Below are 13,362 nucleotides of genomic sequence, written 5' to 3' on the forward strand. Positions count from 1 at the left end.
TGGGGTAGGGGAGTCCATAACTAGAGAGCATAAGTTTAAGATGAGAGGGGAAAGGTTTAAAAGGGGTCTGAGGGGCAAGTTTTTCACACAGAGGGTGATGCATCTATGGAATGAGCTGCCAAAGAAAGTAGTGGAGGCTGGTATAATCACAATGTTTAAAAGTTATCTGGATGCATACATAAATAGGAAGAGATTAGAGGGTTAGGGGCCAAATGCTTGTAAATGGGGCTAGATTAATTTAGGATATCTGGTCAGCAAGGACAAGTTGGACCGAAGGATTTGTTTCCGTGGTGTACATCTCCAAGGCTCTATGATGATTTTCTGCTGTTCCACTGCTGGTACAGGGTCTTAAAGCAGTTGCTTTTATGACCTTGGGGCTTCCCTTACTGCCTTAAAGCCAATTAGGGGCAGTCACTGTTGTACAGAAACAAAGCTGCCAATTTTGGTACGGCAAGATACTGAAAATAACACAAAGTTAATGACCAGATAATCTATTTCAGCATTAACAACTGGGAGTTAAATATTGCCAAGGTCACGAGGAGGAATATTCCTGCTCTCCTTTGAATAGTGCCATGGGATCTTTTCTGGCCCTCAGTTTAACTTCGCAAAGTGCAGCTCTCTCTTGGTATCGCACTGGACTTTTACACTGGAGTGCAGCTTGAACTCACAACCTTGTCAATGAGTGGGGGGGGGGTGTGACCACTGAGAAAATGATGGCACCCAAACGATATCCTGCTGCACCTCTTATTCACTGTCCAAATGGAAGTTCATGAGATTGACATGAATGAGAAGACAGGTGTTTTACTTGCTCTAAGAACAGAAGAAAGATGAAATAAAACTCTATCTCACTTTCTGCGAGGCAACAATAATCAGTCATTGGGATCAGTTTTCATGGGGAAAAATAAAAACTGCAACATTCACAAGATGCACCAACTGTACAAGACATAGAGCCTGCTCAAAAGAAAGCAGAGTGGACAGGCGGGGGAGGCTGGAAGAACACAGGCAGCATCAAGAGGTGGTTCTCCAGTCCTGAAGAAGAGTTATATGCACAAAGTCAACTTCCCCACCTCCTGATGCTGCCGGTGTTCTTCCAACCTCCTGCTTATCTACTTTGGATTCCAGCATCTGCAGGTTTTTTATGTCTCAAAAGAAAGCAGAAGCATTGTCTTCTATTAAATAGTTGTAAGGAACTCCAGTTAATTCTTCTAAGTGACCATCAAGATCAAAATTGTTTTTCATATAAGATGGAGGAGCAAGAGTAGGCCATTCAGCCCTTCGAGTCTACTCTGCCAATCAATATGATCATGGCTCATCATCCAACTCAGTCCCCTGCACCTGCTTTCTTTTAACCCTAAGAACTATATCTAACAGCTTCTTGAAAACATTCAATGTTTTTGCCTCAAGTGCTTTCTGTGGTGGTGAATTCCACAGGTTCCCCACTCTCTAGTTGAAGAAATTTCTCTTCACCTTAGTTCTAAATGGTCCACCCCGTATCCTTAGACTGTGCTTTCTGGTTCTGGACCACTTGGTCACTGGGAGGTTACAGTACTTACACTGGGCAACAAGACTCGTTTCTGTTGTGTTAAAATTCAAATTGCATCACCTCGGGCACAGCCGGTGGGCCCAGACTACCATGCCAAGTTCTTGGCCTCACATTACTAACTTAATAAACATAAAATGGGGGTGGGGGGGAGCCTCAAGCCATGACATTTAAAAGAGAGCAGAGTTGCTCCACAAGCAACTAGCTCCTTCTAACACTCCGCACAAAACAAGAGTTCCAGGAACACTCTCTCAAGGGTCCTTAGAAAAGCACTGGCCTCTCATTTGGGTGGAAGCTTGATTAACAGGAGACTGATGAGGCCTTTCTGGGTTCTTTGGCATTGTTCTGTCTCGTGCACAACTTGTTATCTCCTTACTCATCTCAGAATTATGACTTTTCTAATACCAGAACTGTTTCTTCAATTGCAAATAATTCATGGAGCTCTTACAGAAAAAAAAAGTATAAAATGGGTCATTTCTTTTGCGTTTCTTCAATCCAATGTAAATTATCTAAGCACCAATGACATGTGAAACTCATGCACTATTTCCAAAACAAGCAGTAAAAGGAAGTCTGGCCAATTCACAAAGAAATTATTGCTTGCCTTGTGTTTCAACACAGGATAAACCCTCCTGCTTAATGTAAACCCACAACACAGAAAAGATTTAACCCGTGCAGTAATCTGTGAAAGTCCGGAGAGGCCAAGGACTATTTAAAGTAAAAATTAACAACTTTATTTCTTAAAGTATATCAAAGAATAATTAACTAACAACTATTTAGAATTCCTTTTACTTTCCCCATACAATAATAGTCTGATTAAACCCCCGATTATGATTTACAAAAAACATAACTTCTTATCTCAAAACCAGGTAGCTTTAGTTCTTCTCTGTATTTCACTCTTCTTTTCTTCTCCTTTGGGATACTGCTTCACAGGTTACTGATCAATAAAAGTACCTTTTAAGAGAGCTATTTTGCTAGGCAGTGTGCAGATGTCAGCGGTTTGGCAGTTCTCCTCTCAACTGTTCAGTTTTCCCTGGTCATATAACCCCAAAGCATCGGATTATGGCATTGGCTTTTAATATAGTCAATATATTAAATTCAAACTGGATCGGAATTTGGTATTTTTCAGGGTATAATTTAAACAGATTGGCCTAATTTAAGTCTGTTTTATCATTTCTAGGCAACTAGCGACCCAAGCTACCCCAGTAGCTGGAGAACATGTTACATTGTATCTCTTTTTCAGAATACTGGGTTGTGTCAGTAGTTATTTTGCTTTTAATTCTCTTAAAGGTACGGTACACCCCACATCTTCATATCACTTGACATAGTTTTCTAGAATGTGTATGTAAATCAGTCTTTTTCATTGATTCAAAATCTTTCATACAGTTATTAGGCTGATTTGTATTTTGCTTGTTATTTTTGCTTCTGTATGCTATTTGCAAATAAAACAGATGTAAGTGGTTTAAGTGGTCATAGAGTCTTAGAGATGTACAGCACTCTTGTACTTTAGCCCAACTCATTCACACGGAACAGATTTCCTAAAGTAATCTAGTCCCAATTGCCAGCATTTGGCCCATATCCCTCTAAACCCTTCTTATTCATATGCCATACAGATACCTTATAAATGCTATAATTGTACTAGCCTCCACCATCTCCTCTGGCAGCTCATTCCATACACACATCACCCCCTGGGTGAAAAAGTTTATAAATCTTTCCTCTTTAGTTTTGGACTCCCCCACCCTGGGGAAAAAGACCTTGGCTATTCAGCCTATTCATGCCCCTCATGATTTTATACACTTCTAGAAGGTCACCCCTCAGCCTCCAATGCTCCAGGGAAAATAGCCTCTGTCTATTCAGCCTCTCACTATAGCTCATTCCCTCCAATCCAGACAATATCTTTGTAAATCTTTTCTGAACCCTTTCAAGTTTCACAACATCCTTCCTATAGCAGCAAGAATTGCACGCAGTATGCCTAACCGATATCCTGTACAGCTGTAAAATGACCTCCCAACTCCTATACATAATACATTGATCAATAAAGGCAAGTATACCAAATGCCTTCTTCACTATCCTATCTACCTGCAATTTCACTTTCAAGGAACTATGCACCTGCCTTCCAAGGTCTCTTTGCTCAGCTACATTCCCCACGACCTTACCATTAAGTGTATAAGTCCAGCTCTGATTTGCCTTTCCAAATGCAGCACCTCACATTTATCTAAATTAAACTTCATCTGCCACTCCTCGGCCCATCTGATCAAGGTCCCGTTAACTGAGATAATAATTTTCGCTGTCAACTCCCCCTCCAATTTCAGTGTCATCTGCAAACTTACTAACCATACTTCCTATTTTCACATCTACATCGTTTGTATAAATGACAAATAGCGGTGGACCCAGTACCGAGCCTTGTGACACATTGCTGGTCACAGGCCTCTCGTCTGAAAAGCAACAGTCCACCACCTCTCTGTCTCCTACCTTCGAGCCAGTTCTGTTGTATCATTGTTTGGCTGTTGCCTCAGATTACATAAAGGGTGAGAATCCCATATTCTCCAACAAGTAATTTAACAGAATCCATCTTAATTTCCAAGCCTTGAACTAATCTCAAAATAGAAGAAAAAAAAGCTTTGTTGCAGTGAGACCCTGAACCTGTTTTTAGAAACAGTGCAAGAGGTGGTGTTGTGGTAAAGTGTGTGATCAGTAATACAGATGAGAAAAAAAACAGTGTACTCAGAAACAAGGCTACTTCACCCCTCAAGCCTCTGCTGCCATTCAATGAAATCACGGCAAATCTACAAACTTAAAATCTGCCTTCCTGTTGTTTAACAATGTCTGTCAGTCTCAGATTTAAATTTTACAATTGTCCAAGCAAAACTCATCATTTGAAGAAATAAAATTCCAAATTTCTGCCACCCATTGTGTGCAGACAGATTTCCTAATTTCACTCTTGAAATATTTTGTTCTAGCTTTTTAGACTATTTTCTAGTCTTAGACTCCCCAACAAGCAGAAATAATTTCTCGTTTGACTTCCCTTCAATATCTAGAAGAGGTCTTACTTTCTAGTCAAAAACTTAAACTACAACCATACTCCCTATGAAGTTTAGGTGGGTAATGATGGGAATGTTACAGTGGAGTTCAGTCATACAACACAGAAACAGGCCCTCCAGTCCATGCTGACCATTATCCCAAACCAAACTAGTCCCATCTGCCTGTACTTGGCCCATATCCCTCCAAACCTTCCTTTCTCATGTATTTATCTAAGCGTCTTTTAAACATTCTAACTGTACCGGCAACCACCACTTCCTCTAGAAGTTCATTCCATACATGAACCACCATCTGTGTTAAAGAAGTGCCTCTCATATCTTTTTGCAATTTTTCTCCTCTCAGTATCCGGGGTCTGAGAGGAATGGGAAAAAAAATCTTCCACATTTTCCAGTCCTGATCATTGTTGGAACATACATACAGCTAGAGCTGTTAAGGACAGACAGACAAAATTATAATTGGAATCTTAACCAGTCAATACATAATTCTGCTCAGGGAAGGAACTCACTAATACTGAGTTGACCATGCTTTAAGACCTTCTAACTCATCAGATATGAAGGAATACCAGAACGCAAGTGCAGGCTGATGCCATCTCTCTGCAGAAGTCGTCTGTTAGGAACAGTAAAATGTAAGGTGACAAAAGTTCACCTTTTATTTTACATAATTGCCAACTAGTTATAACAAAACCACTAATAGGAAATATTCTACAAATTAAAGATTTATGACACAGCTTGTACTGTACTACTTTCAATTGAACATATCCATGACTCAACAAAAAATTATTCCAGCATACCAGTCCTGAATATCCAGATTAGACCATGACTTGGACCAAATTCTATCCCAAGTCTATTAAATTTCTCTTGCTAATAGAACACAACTAACCTTGTGCCTGTTGCAATTAGCATCAATTATTGCATCCATCAGACCATCCACATTTCCTTTATTAACAGAGCAGTAATTCATAAAATGTATGCAAATGCCTATGGCTGTAGGCTAAACTCTGCATGTTGCATGAGTTCACTCTTCGGAATCTGAAACACTTGGTAATTCTACAGCACTTGGTATTGAGGTGCAAGTGCAGTTTCCTAATGTACACAACTGAATGGGCAATTTGGAGCGCCATCTTTTACTTCAACTACAAACCTTGTGACAAATCCAATATTGTTTACAGAGACACACAATGTAGCTGAACTGAAGAACATTTAATGCTTATTTCTGCGGCACATGCACTTCAGTGATGTTATCATGACAAGAACCCATGCACAGAGAGCAGCAGAAGCAATTCATTGAAGGATTTTCTGAAACACAAGTCACACATCAGGTTCTATGATCACTGCAGCCAAAAGGAGGTGACAGTATCACTGCAGTTTCAGTTGTGAGGAAAATAAAAGCACAATTGTGAACTATTCAACAGGAACAAGTGCTGAGTTTACAGTAGTAAGCTCATGGTTCATAGGCAACTCCGGTTTAATGCTCCTTGCAAATGTAGTATAGGTGTTGCAAAAAGTAGTAAATTTAAAATATTTACATAGAAACAAGTCAATAAAACTTACATTAAAAAAATTTGTTTTGTTCCTCTCGTAGAAAAGTCCTTGAGCTGGCATATGCTTCAATTGTTGCCATGGTATATTGACACCGAGCAGCACGTCCCGAGCCCAGTTCAAGTTCTGAGGATGACAATTGATTAAAAAAAATTACAACACAAAGACACCCAGGGAGTCTCATGGCTTATTTAGAAAGTAACACCCTATTAAACAAAAGTTTGCTTATGGAAATTTCCTATGCCAATAGTGAAATCCTGGAAAGTATTGTTTAATAAATACCAAATATCATTAGTCAATTAGACCACAAAATGAGATGGCAAACCAACATGTATATATACATCCATTTGATAAAATGAAATGTTTCACATTACAACTGTAGAGTGAAACCGTGCAACCGCTCAATCTATTCAGTACAGAAAAACATTGGGCGAGCAAAAACAGTTGAGACCATAAATTGCAATGATTGTGATTATTCAAGATCCCATAATGGGCCATCTGTAATGTAAGGATTAATTACAGTTCAGCTACGTGAAAACTGTTCTGTGTTCTGATCTGGGACCTATTATGTGAGATACCAACTGACTGCTGTCAATTCAGATTCATCTGCATTTATAAAATAGACTGATTAAAGTAGTCATTCAGCCAAAAGTGGAAAAACAGTCACATATCGTAGTCCAGTCACAAATATTAAGAAACCTCAAGGCTATTTTATGAAGAGGTACCTTGGTGTCCCTATTATAGGCATGCACAACTCTTACAATTTAGTTAAAAAGCTTGTAACAATCATTAGATTCATTTTAAAATAGGAACAGATATTCATTATGATTCTGCATTTGAGCTCTTTTACTAGGAATATTTTTGTTTTGAGCAGCAGGGGACAGGCTGTGAAGAACTACATAGACCAATAATGTGCGATAGTGATTGCTGTTGACCTGAAGTGGCTTCTGTTTTTGATATGGTCCCTCACACATAATTTGCAGCCAACATTTTTTTCAAACTTTTTCCACTGAAGCGTAAGAGGTTGAGAGGTTATAAAATAATGAAAGGTATAGTTAAGGTGAATGGCAGATGCCTTTTCCCTAGGGTGGGGGATTTTAAAACGAGGGGGCATATTTTTATATGAGAGAGGAGAAAGATTTTAAAAAAAGACATGGGTGACATTTTTTTTAAAACATGGAGTGGTTCGTGTGTGGAAGGAAGTTCCAGAGGAAGCTGATATGGCAACAGTTAAGAAATATTTGGTAGGATTTGGGTGAAGCACAGGCCGGTGGAACTAGATTAGTTTGGGATTACGTTTGGCATGAACTGGTTGGACCTATAACTCCTTTGATCGTGGCATCAAGGCACAGAAAAACCTGACCAAAAAGATTCAGAAACACCAACAAAGAAAACCATTTGAAATGCTCACTAAGTGATTCAAAAGCAGCAATGGCTCAAACATTGCACAACTTTTCAATGGCATATCATACTGAGCCCCTATATACAACGTCAAGGATGTGATGCAGACGTTATATTCCTAGTGCACTTTTTAAAATATTTATTCTCAGGGTATAGGTGAATCTGGCATGGTCAGCATTCATTGTCCATCCTAATTGCCTCAAGTTGGGGGACAGTCTTAAATGTTTTGTAGTTTGTATGGCAATGCACTTTATCCCTTGACAAAGCAAAGTGGCTTGCCAGGCCACCACAGGGGGCAGTACAGAGTGAACCATTTGGACTGTCACACATAGAACAGACCAGGCAAGGTATCCTTCCCTGAAGAACACTGGTCAACTGGTTGGATCTTGGCTTTGCAATCATTTTTAACGTTTCCAGCTTTCCCAACATTGAATCTCAGCAAGGGTCCATGCAGCCTAAAGGGAGAAGGTGATCAATCAGTTCCTACAGAGGTTATGTACACCTGAAATCTGCTGCTGGTCCAGGTTCCACATAGAGATACCTGGATATACTCCAAATTAAGAATGTTCTTTCTTCAGCATAGGAACCTGTGCTAAATTGGAACCAAGAGTTGTTTTTACATTTGCCCTCAGTTAACTGGAAAATAACTATCATTAGAAAATATCTTAAATGTTTTTTTTAACATTTATTTCCCAACATTGACTCATTGGCAACTGGGGAGATTTAAAAGAACAAAACTTGACAGTGTTTTAAATTGTTTAAAATTTCTGTTAAAATATCTTATTTCATACTTATCCTGCTTAACAATTAGGAAAGGAGTCCCTTTTTATCATGGACAGTGTTAGTTCTCAGAGTTTTAAAACTCATGTTACATTTAGTGGCAGAAAATGAGGTGTCTTGGAGATTGCACAGCAAAAATGTACAGGCTTCACGGTTCTGTGGAGGCAAAGGGTGCCAAGTCTTCCTTTATTATAACAAAGACAACTTTAAGCAGAGGTACACCACCAGACATTGCAATGTAGACACATACCACATGTGTGAACATCATTTCAAACATCCCTAAGTAAAATCTGCTATTTCTAGGTACATAAAAGGCTTTGGCATCATAATTATGATTAACAAATCAAGAAACCCAGTATCTGGAATCTTTATTTGCTGAAAGTGGCATCTCACAGTTACATCTGCACCTCAGTCACTTTTAATTGCTATAGAAACATATTTACTTACTTTTGGCAGATAAAGGACTCCGGAATATATGCAGATTTTAAAATATCTTTTTAACAATATTTTTAACAGGAGGGACTTTTAAGGACAGATAGTTTAAGGAACCAGCAGAACCTTGATGTTACGCTGAGATATTATTCATAAAAAGCTAGGAATTGATTGCTATGAGAATGCACAGCCAGAGTGCCACAGTTTTCAATACGCTGCAGTCAGATGCCAGCAATCAACAAAGTCTCAGCTCACCAGCCACAAGGGTAGCATTAAGAAATACACTCAAATAAACAAACTCCAGCTTTTTCAGTCTAAAAGTGAGATTATTCCAAACTCCTGGGAACACACAATGTGGTGGCAAAGGTGTCAACAAGCAAGACTCAGCTATTCAAATGTAATTAACGTTGAATTAGATTAAGAAAATACAACCTGAATTAGTGCCAAAAACAGAAGAGTGAATTGTGTGAAAACTAAATGAATTCCTGAAGCCTAAATGAATGGAGAAGGATGATGTCATTTGAAAAGTTTAAGCAAAAGGGCTGCTCAACACTCAACAGCCTTCTAAATGGCACTCATGAAGAGGAAAGGCTCAGCTACAGGATTGGGTTAAACTTGTCTCATAGTTTCATGAGTCACAATATAAAACTCAGTCAAAAAAAGTTTTGAAAAATTGAACTCAGATGTCCAACCAAAGTCAAACCATCAGATCTAGCAATGTGTTTCAAAGCCTGAGGTAGGAACAACATGAACTTGTCGGCAACTCTTTAAGAATGAAAAATACAGATGTAAATTGAAGGAAATAGATGAAAAACTGTTGGAGCAATTTATTTGGGGTTCAACACATCCTGAAGTACAAAAGGAATTGCTGCAGGAGTGCAAGCTCACAATATCGCAGGCTGTAATCAATGCCAAAGCAATTTTTTTATTTGTGGAATATGGGCATTACTGATAAGGGCATCATTTATTGCCCATTCCCAATTGCCACCAAGAGAATGGTGGTGAGCTACATTCTTGAACTATAGCCCATGTACAACAACACTGCTGTTAGGGGATTCCAGGATCTTGATCCAGTGATGGGGGAAGTCCATATGCTTCCAATGAAGCTACAAGTAGACAATTTTTGACATTGAAAGCAAGCAATTTGGGGAGACAATCAAGTCAAGAGAAAGACAATAGGGTTGATACAGTGAACTGGGAACAACAGAATTTACACCAGGCAGAGAGAAAGGCTTGAGAAAGCACTGGAGGACCATATGAGATCACAAGCAGAAGGAAATGCCTACACATGGACCAATCCGCAGAGATTATGGAAAACCAATCACAGGGAACAGATTGACAGGGCAAAGAAAGAAGATGTGCTAACCATGGTTAACCAGAATAACCAAATCAAAACATTGCAGGAAGACCTTCGGCGGAAGAAATATGTAGGCCACGTGAGAACGGAGAATCTAGTTTCTCAGAAAAATCCATCTGGTTCATTCAGTCCTTCTGGAAAGGAAATCTCCTGTCCTTGCCTGGTCTGACCTACATGTGATACCAGACGCACAGCAATGTGGTTGACTCATAACTGTCCTCTGAACAATTAGGGATTGTTGTGGACTCAGCCAGACCACTCAAAACATTCTTAAGCAGGCAGCTCAGACTGTAACTTTGCAAGGCAGAAGTGGGTACTGCAGATGCTAGAGATTAGAGTCAAGATTAGAGCAGTGCTGGAAAAGCACAGCAGGTCAAGCAGCACATCCTGAGCAGGAAAATCGATGTTCCAGCAAAAGCCCTTCATCAGGAATAAGGCTAGGAGCCTTGGGGGTGGAGAGATAAATGGGAGGCGGGGTGGAGCTGGGGAGAAGGTAGCTGAGTGCAATGGGTAGATGGAGATGGGGGTAAAGGTGATAGGTCGGAGAAGAGGGTGGAGCGGATAGGTGGGAAAAGAAGATTGACAGGTGGACAGGTCATGAGAACGATGCTGAGCTGGAAGGTTGGAACTGGGGTAAGATGGAGGGAGGGGAAATGAGGAAACTGGTGAAGTCCACATTGATGCCATGGGGTTGAAAGGTAAGCTCGGAGGCGGAGGAAGAAGTGTTCGACGTCACAATGTGTATTGAATTCATTGATGCATGGACAGAGGGGATGAAGAGAAGGCCTTTGCTAAGGACTGATCGTTTGTCCTCGACGAGGGGGAGGTCTGGGGAGATAGTGAAAACTCGGCAGGGCAATCGGTTTTGACATTGTTCCTCTTGTTCAATTTGACTTGAGGAGTGTCCCATTCAGAATCCTCTGAACTTGCTTCTTCCTTCCATTTAGCTTTCCTACCCTGTCAAAATACCTTTTGAGCATGTTAACATGATACACGGCGATTTCTTCCTGTCTGGAGTCCTTATCAAGTAGGTCACCTCACTCAATTTCTTCTCAATTTGATAAGGTCCACTAAACACTGCTTCTCAAGGTTCACCTATTATTGGAAGTAACACCAATACACCAATGGCAAAATTGTGAATTTGTGATTTCTTATCCACTTCTTGTGTCATTGTATGCTGTGTTACCTTTAAATGCTGTCTAGCCAACTCCCCAGCTCTATTTAGTCACTCTCTAAAATTTGACACATAGTCCAAATGGGTGGTCTCTGAATTCTGACTTATTAATTTCTCCTTCATCAATTTTAACGATCCTCTTACTTCATACCAAAAATTAATTCAAATGGACTGAATTTGGTTGATTCATTTGATGCATCTCTGATCCCAAAAAGCACAAAAAGAACTGCCTTATCCTAATCATCTGGATAATCCTGACCAAAAGCTGTCAACATGGTCTTTAGTGTTTGATGCCATCTCTCGAGCACTCCCTGCGATTCCAGATGGTACACAGTAGATTTGAATTCCTTTATTCCCAAGCCATCCATAACCTCGTTGAATAGTTTGGACGTGAAGTTTGATCCTTAATCTGACTGCATTTCTATTGTTAGTCCGTATCTGGTAAAAACATTTGAGTAATGCTTCTCCAACCCTTTTAGCTGTGATACCGTGTAATGGGACTGCCTCGGGAAATCTAGTCAAGACATCCATTATTGTTAATAAATAACTATTCCCACATTTTGTTTGAGGTAGGAGACCTACGCAATCAATCAAGACTCTTGTGAAAGGTTCCTCAAATGCTGGAATAGGTATTAAAGGTGCAGGTTTTATGACTGCCTGTGGTTTTCCGATTAGCTGACGTATGACACATCTGGCAAAATCCAACCACATCCTTGTGTAGTCCAGGCCAATAAAAATGTCTCCTGTTCTGTCCCACTTATCAAAAAACGTCTCTGATAATACCACCTCAGCTTCCTTATCTGTGCCTTTTGATCTCTCCTGCTTCAGCTTGTGACTCTGCAATCTCATCAAGACACAATCTGGTAAGATTCCTGGATAAACATTCTGCATTTCTTCAGTTGCCTGCATCTCCACTGGCATTTCAACTAGAGTAGGCAGCACATCTACCAGTGAATCAGCTATATCATTTGCAAGGACAATTTTTATTCCTGGAGCTAAGAGTTTGTCCAGTACTCCTACCACAAATTCTCCACTCTTCTCGGGACACTCCAGCCTCACTTTACATAATTGAGCGCTTTTTGTCCTACCATGAATTCCCGTTACAGTACCTTTTCTGGCAATAGTCCTTCAGGAGTACATCTCTCCTCATTCTTCAGCATCACAGACTGAGGGGATTCTGTTCCCTTAATTTTGAAACCTCCTTACTTACTGCTCCTGGCCTACGTGAATAAATTTTACCTTTGCAGGATATTTTTTAAACAGATCTGGCATTTCCTCCTTAATCGATCTTTGATGCAGCTTTCTAGTTTCCATTGTGCTTCCTGTTACCATGCCAACAAAACCTCCAGGCTTGTCCTGTTTTCCTACATCCGGCTTTCTCCTAGCCCACCAACACTGTGATTTCACGTGGCCCACTTTATTATAACGAAAATATCGGAGCTTTTTACCTTCTTTGTCCCCTTCAAGGGTTTCCTTTTTACCCTGCGATAAGTTTTCCTTATGATCTTCACTGAGATCTACCTTTCCCTTTCCATGTGAGGATTTCTCTTTGTCCCAATTTCTATCCCTCATGGACTGAAATGGATTCTGGAAGCCAAGCCATGTTTTATGGACCAGCTCATAGCCAACAGCCACTTCAGTTGCTAACCTTGACGTTTTAACTCTCTGCTCTTCCACACTAAGCTGACTTTCAGCTTTAAATCTCCAGCCTTTTGAGCTGACTTCCCTTTTTAATTTCTGAAGGTCAAGTGCTCTCTCTTTCTCTTCTGCTAAAGCCCTTCGTTCTTTTTCTTTCTCTTCTGCTGCTCTCTTTTTCCCTCTCTTCTACTTCTAACCATAACTCAAACTGTTTCAATTCTCCTGCCCTTTCCTTATCTCTCTCCTCTAACTCAAACTGCTTCATTTGCAATAGAATTCTTGCCATCTCTATAGATCCTGATGAAGTTTCCAGCAAATTTAAATGCTGAGCTACTGTAGTAATTGTCTCTCCTTTCCTCAGAGAAAAGGCAGCTCCAATCCCAGTCTGTCTGCTAATTCCTGCAGCCTGGCCTTATTCACCTTTTGTAAAACTGCTAAGTTCACCTTGCCCACCTCCAGAAAACGC

The 13,362-nt window shown here is 40.1% G+C and overlaps 1 protein-coding gene across 5 annotated transcripts in view; it reads right to left on the bottom strand.

Annotated features, from left to right (window-relative positions):
- The window catches only part of cabin1 (calcineurin binding protein 1), a 477,539-nt gene that overhangs the window by 255,526 nt on the left and 208,651 nt on the right, over positions 1-13,362 (bottom strand). For all 5 annotated transcript variants that reach the window (XM_072587055.1, XM_072587057.1, XM_072587054.1 and 2 more), the window contains one exon: positions 6,127-6,240. In XM_072587055.1, the coding sequence (XP_072443156.1) occupies positions 6,127-6,240 (114 nt within the window). The remainder of the gene's footprint in view (positions 1-6,126; positions 6,241-13,362) is intronic.

This window comes from Chiloscyllium punctatum, chromosome 17 (genome assembly GCF_047496795.1).
Source record: "Chiloscyllium punctatum isolate Juve2018m chromosome 17, sChiPun1.3, whole genome shotgun sequence".
Lineage (NCBI taxonomy): Eukaryota > Metazoa > Chordata > Chondrichthyes > Orectolobiformes > Hemiscylliidae > Chiloscyllium > Chiloscyllium punctatum.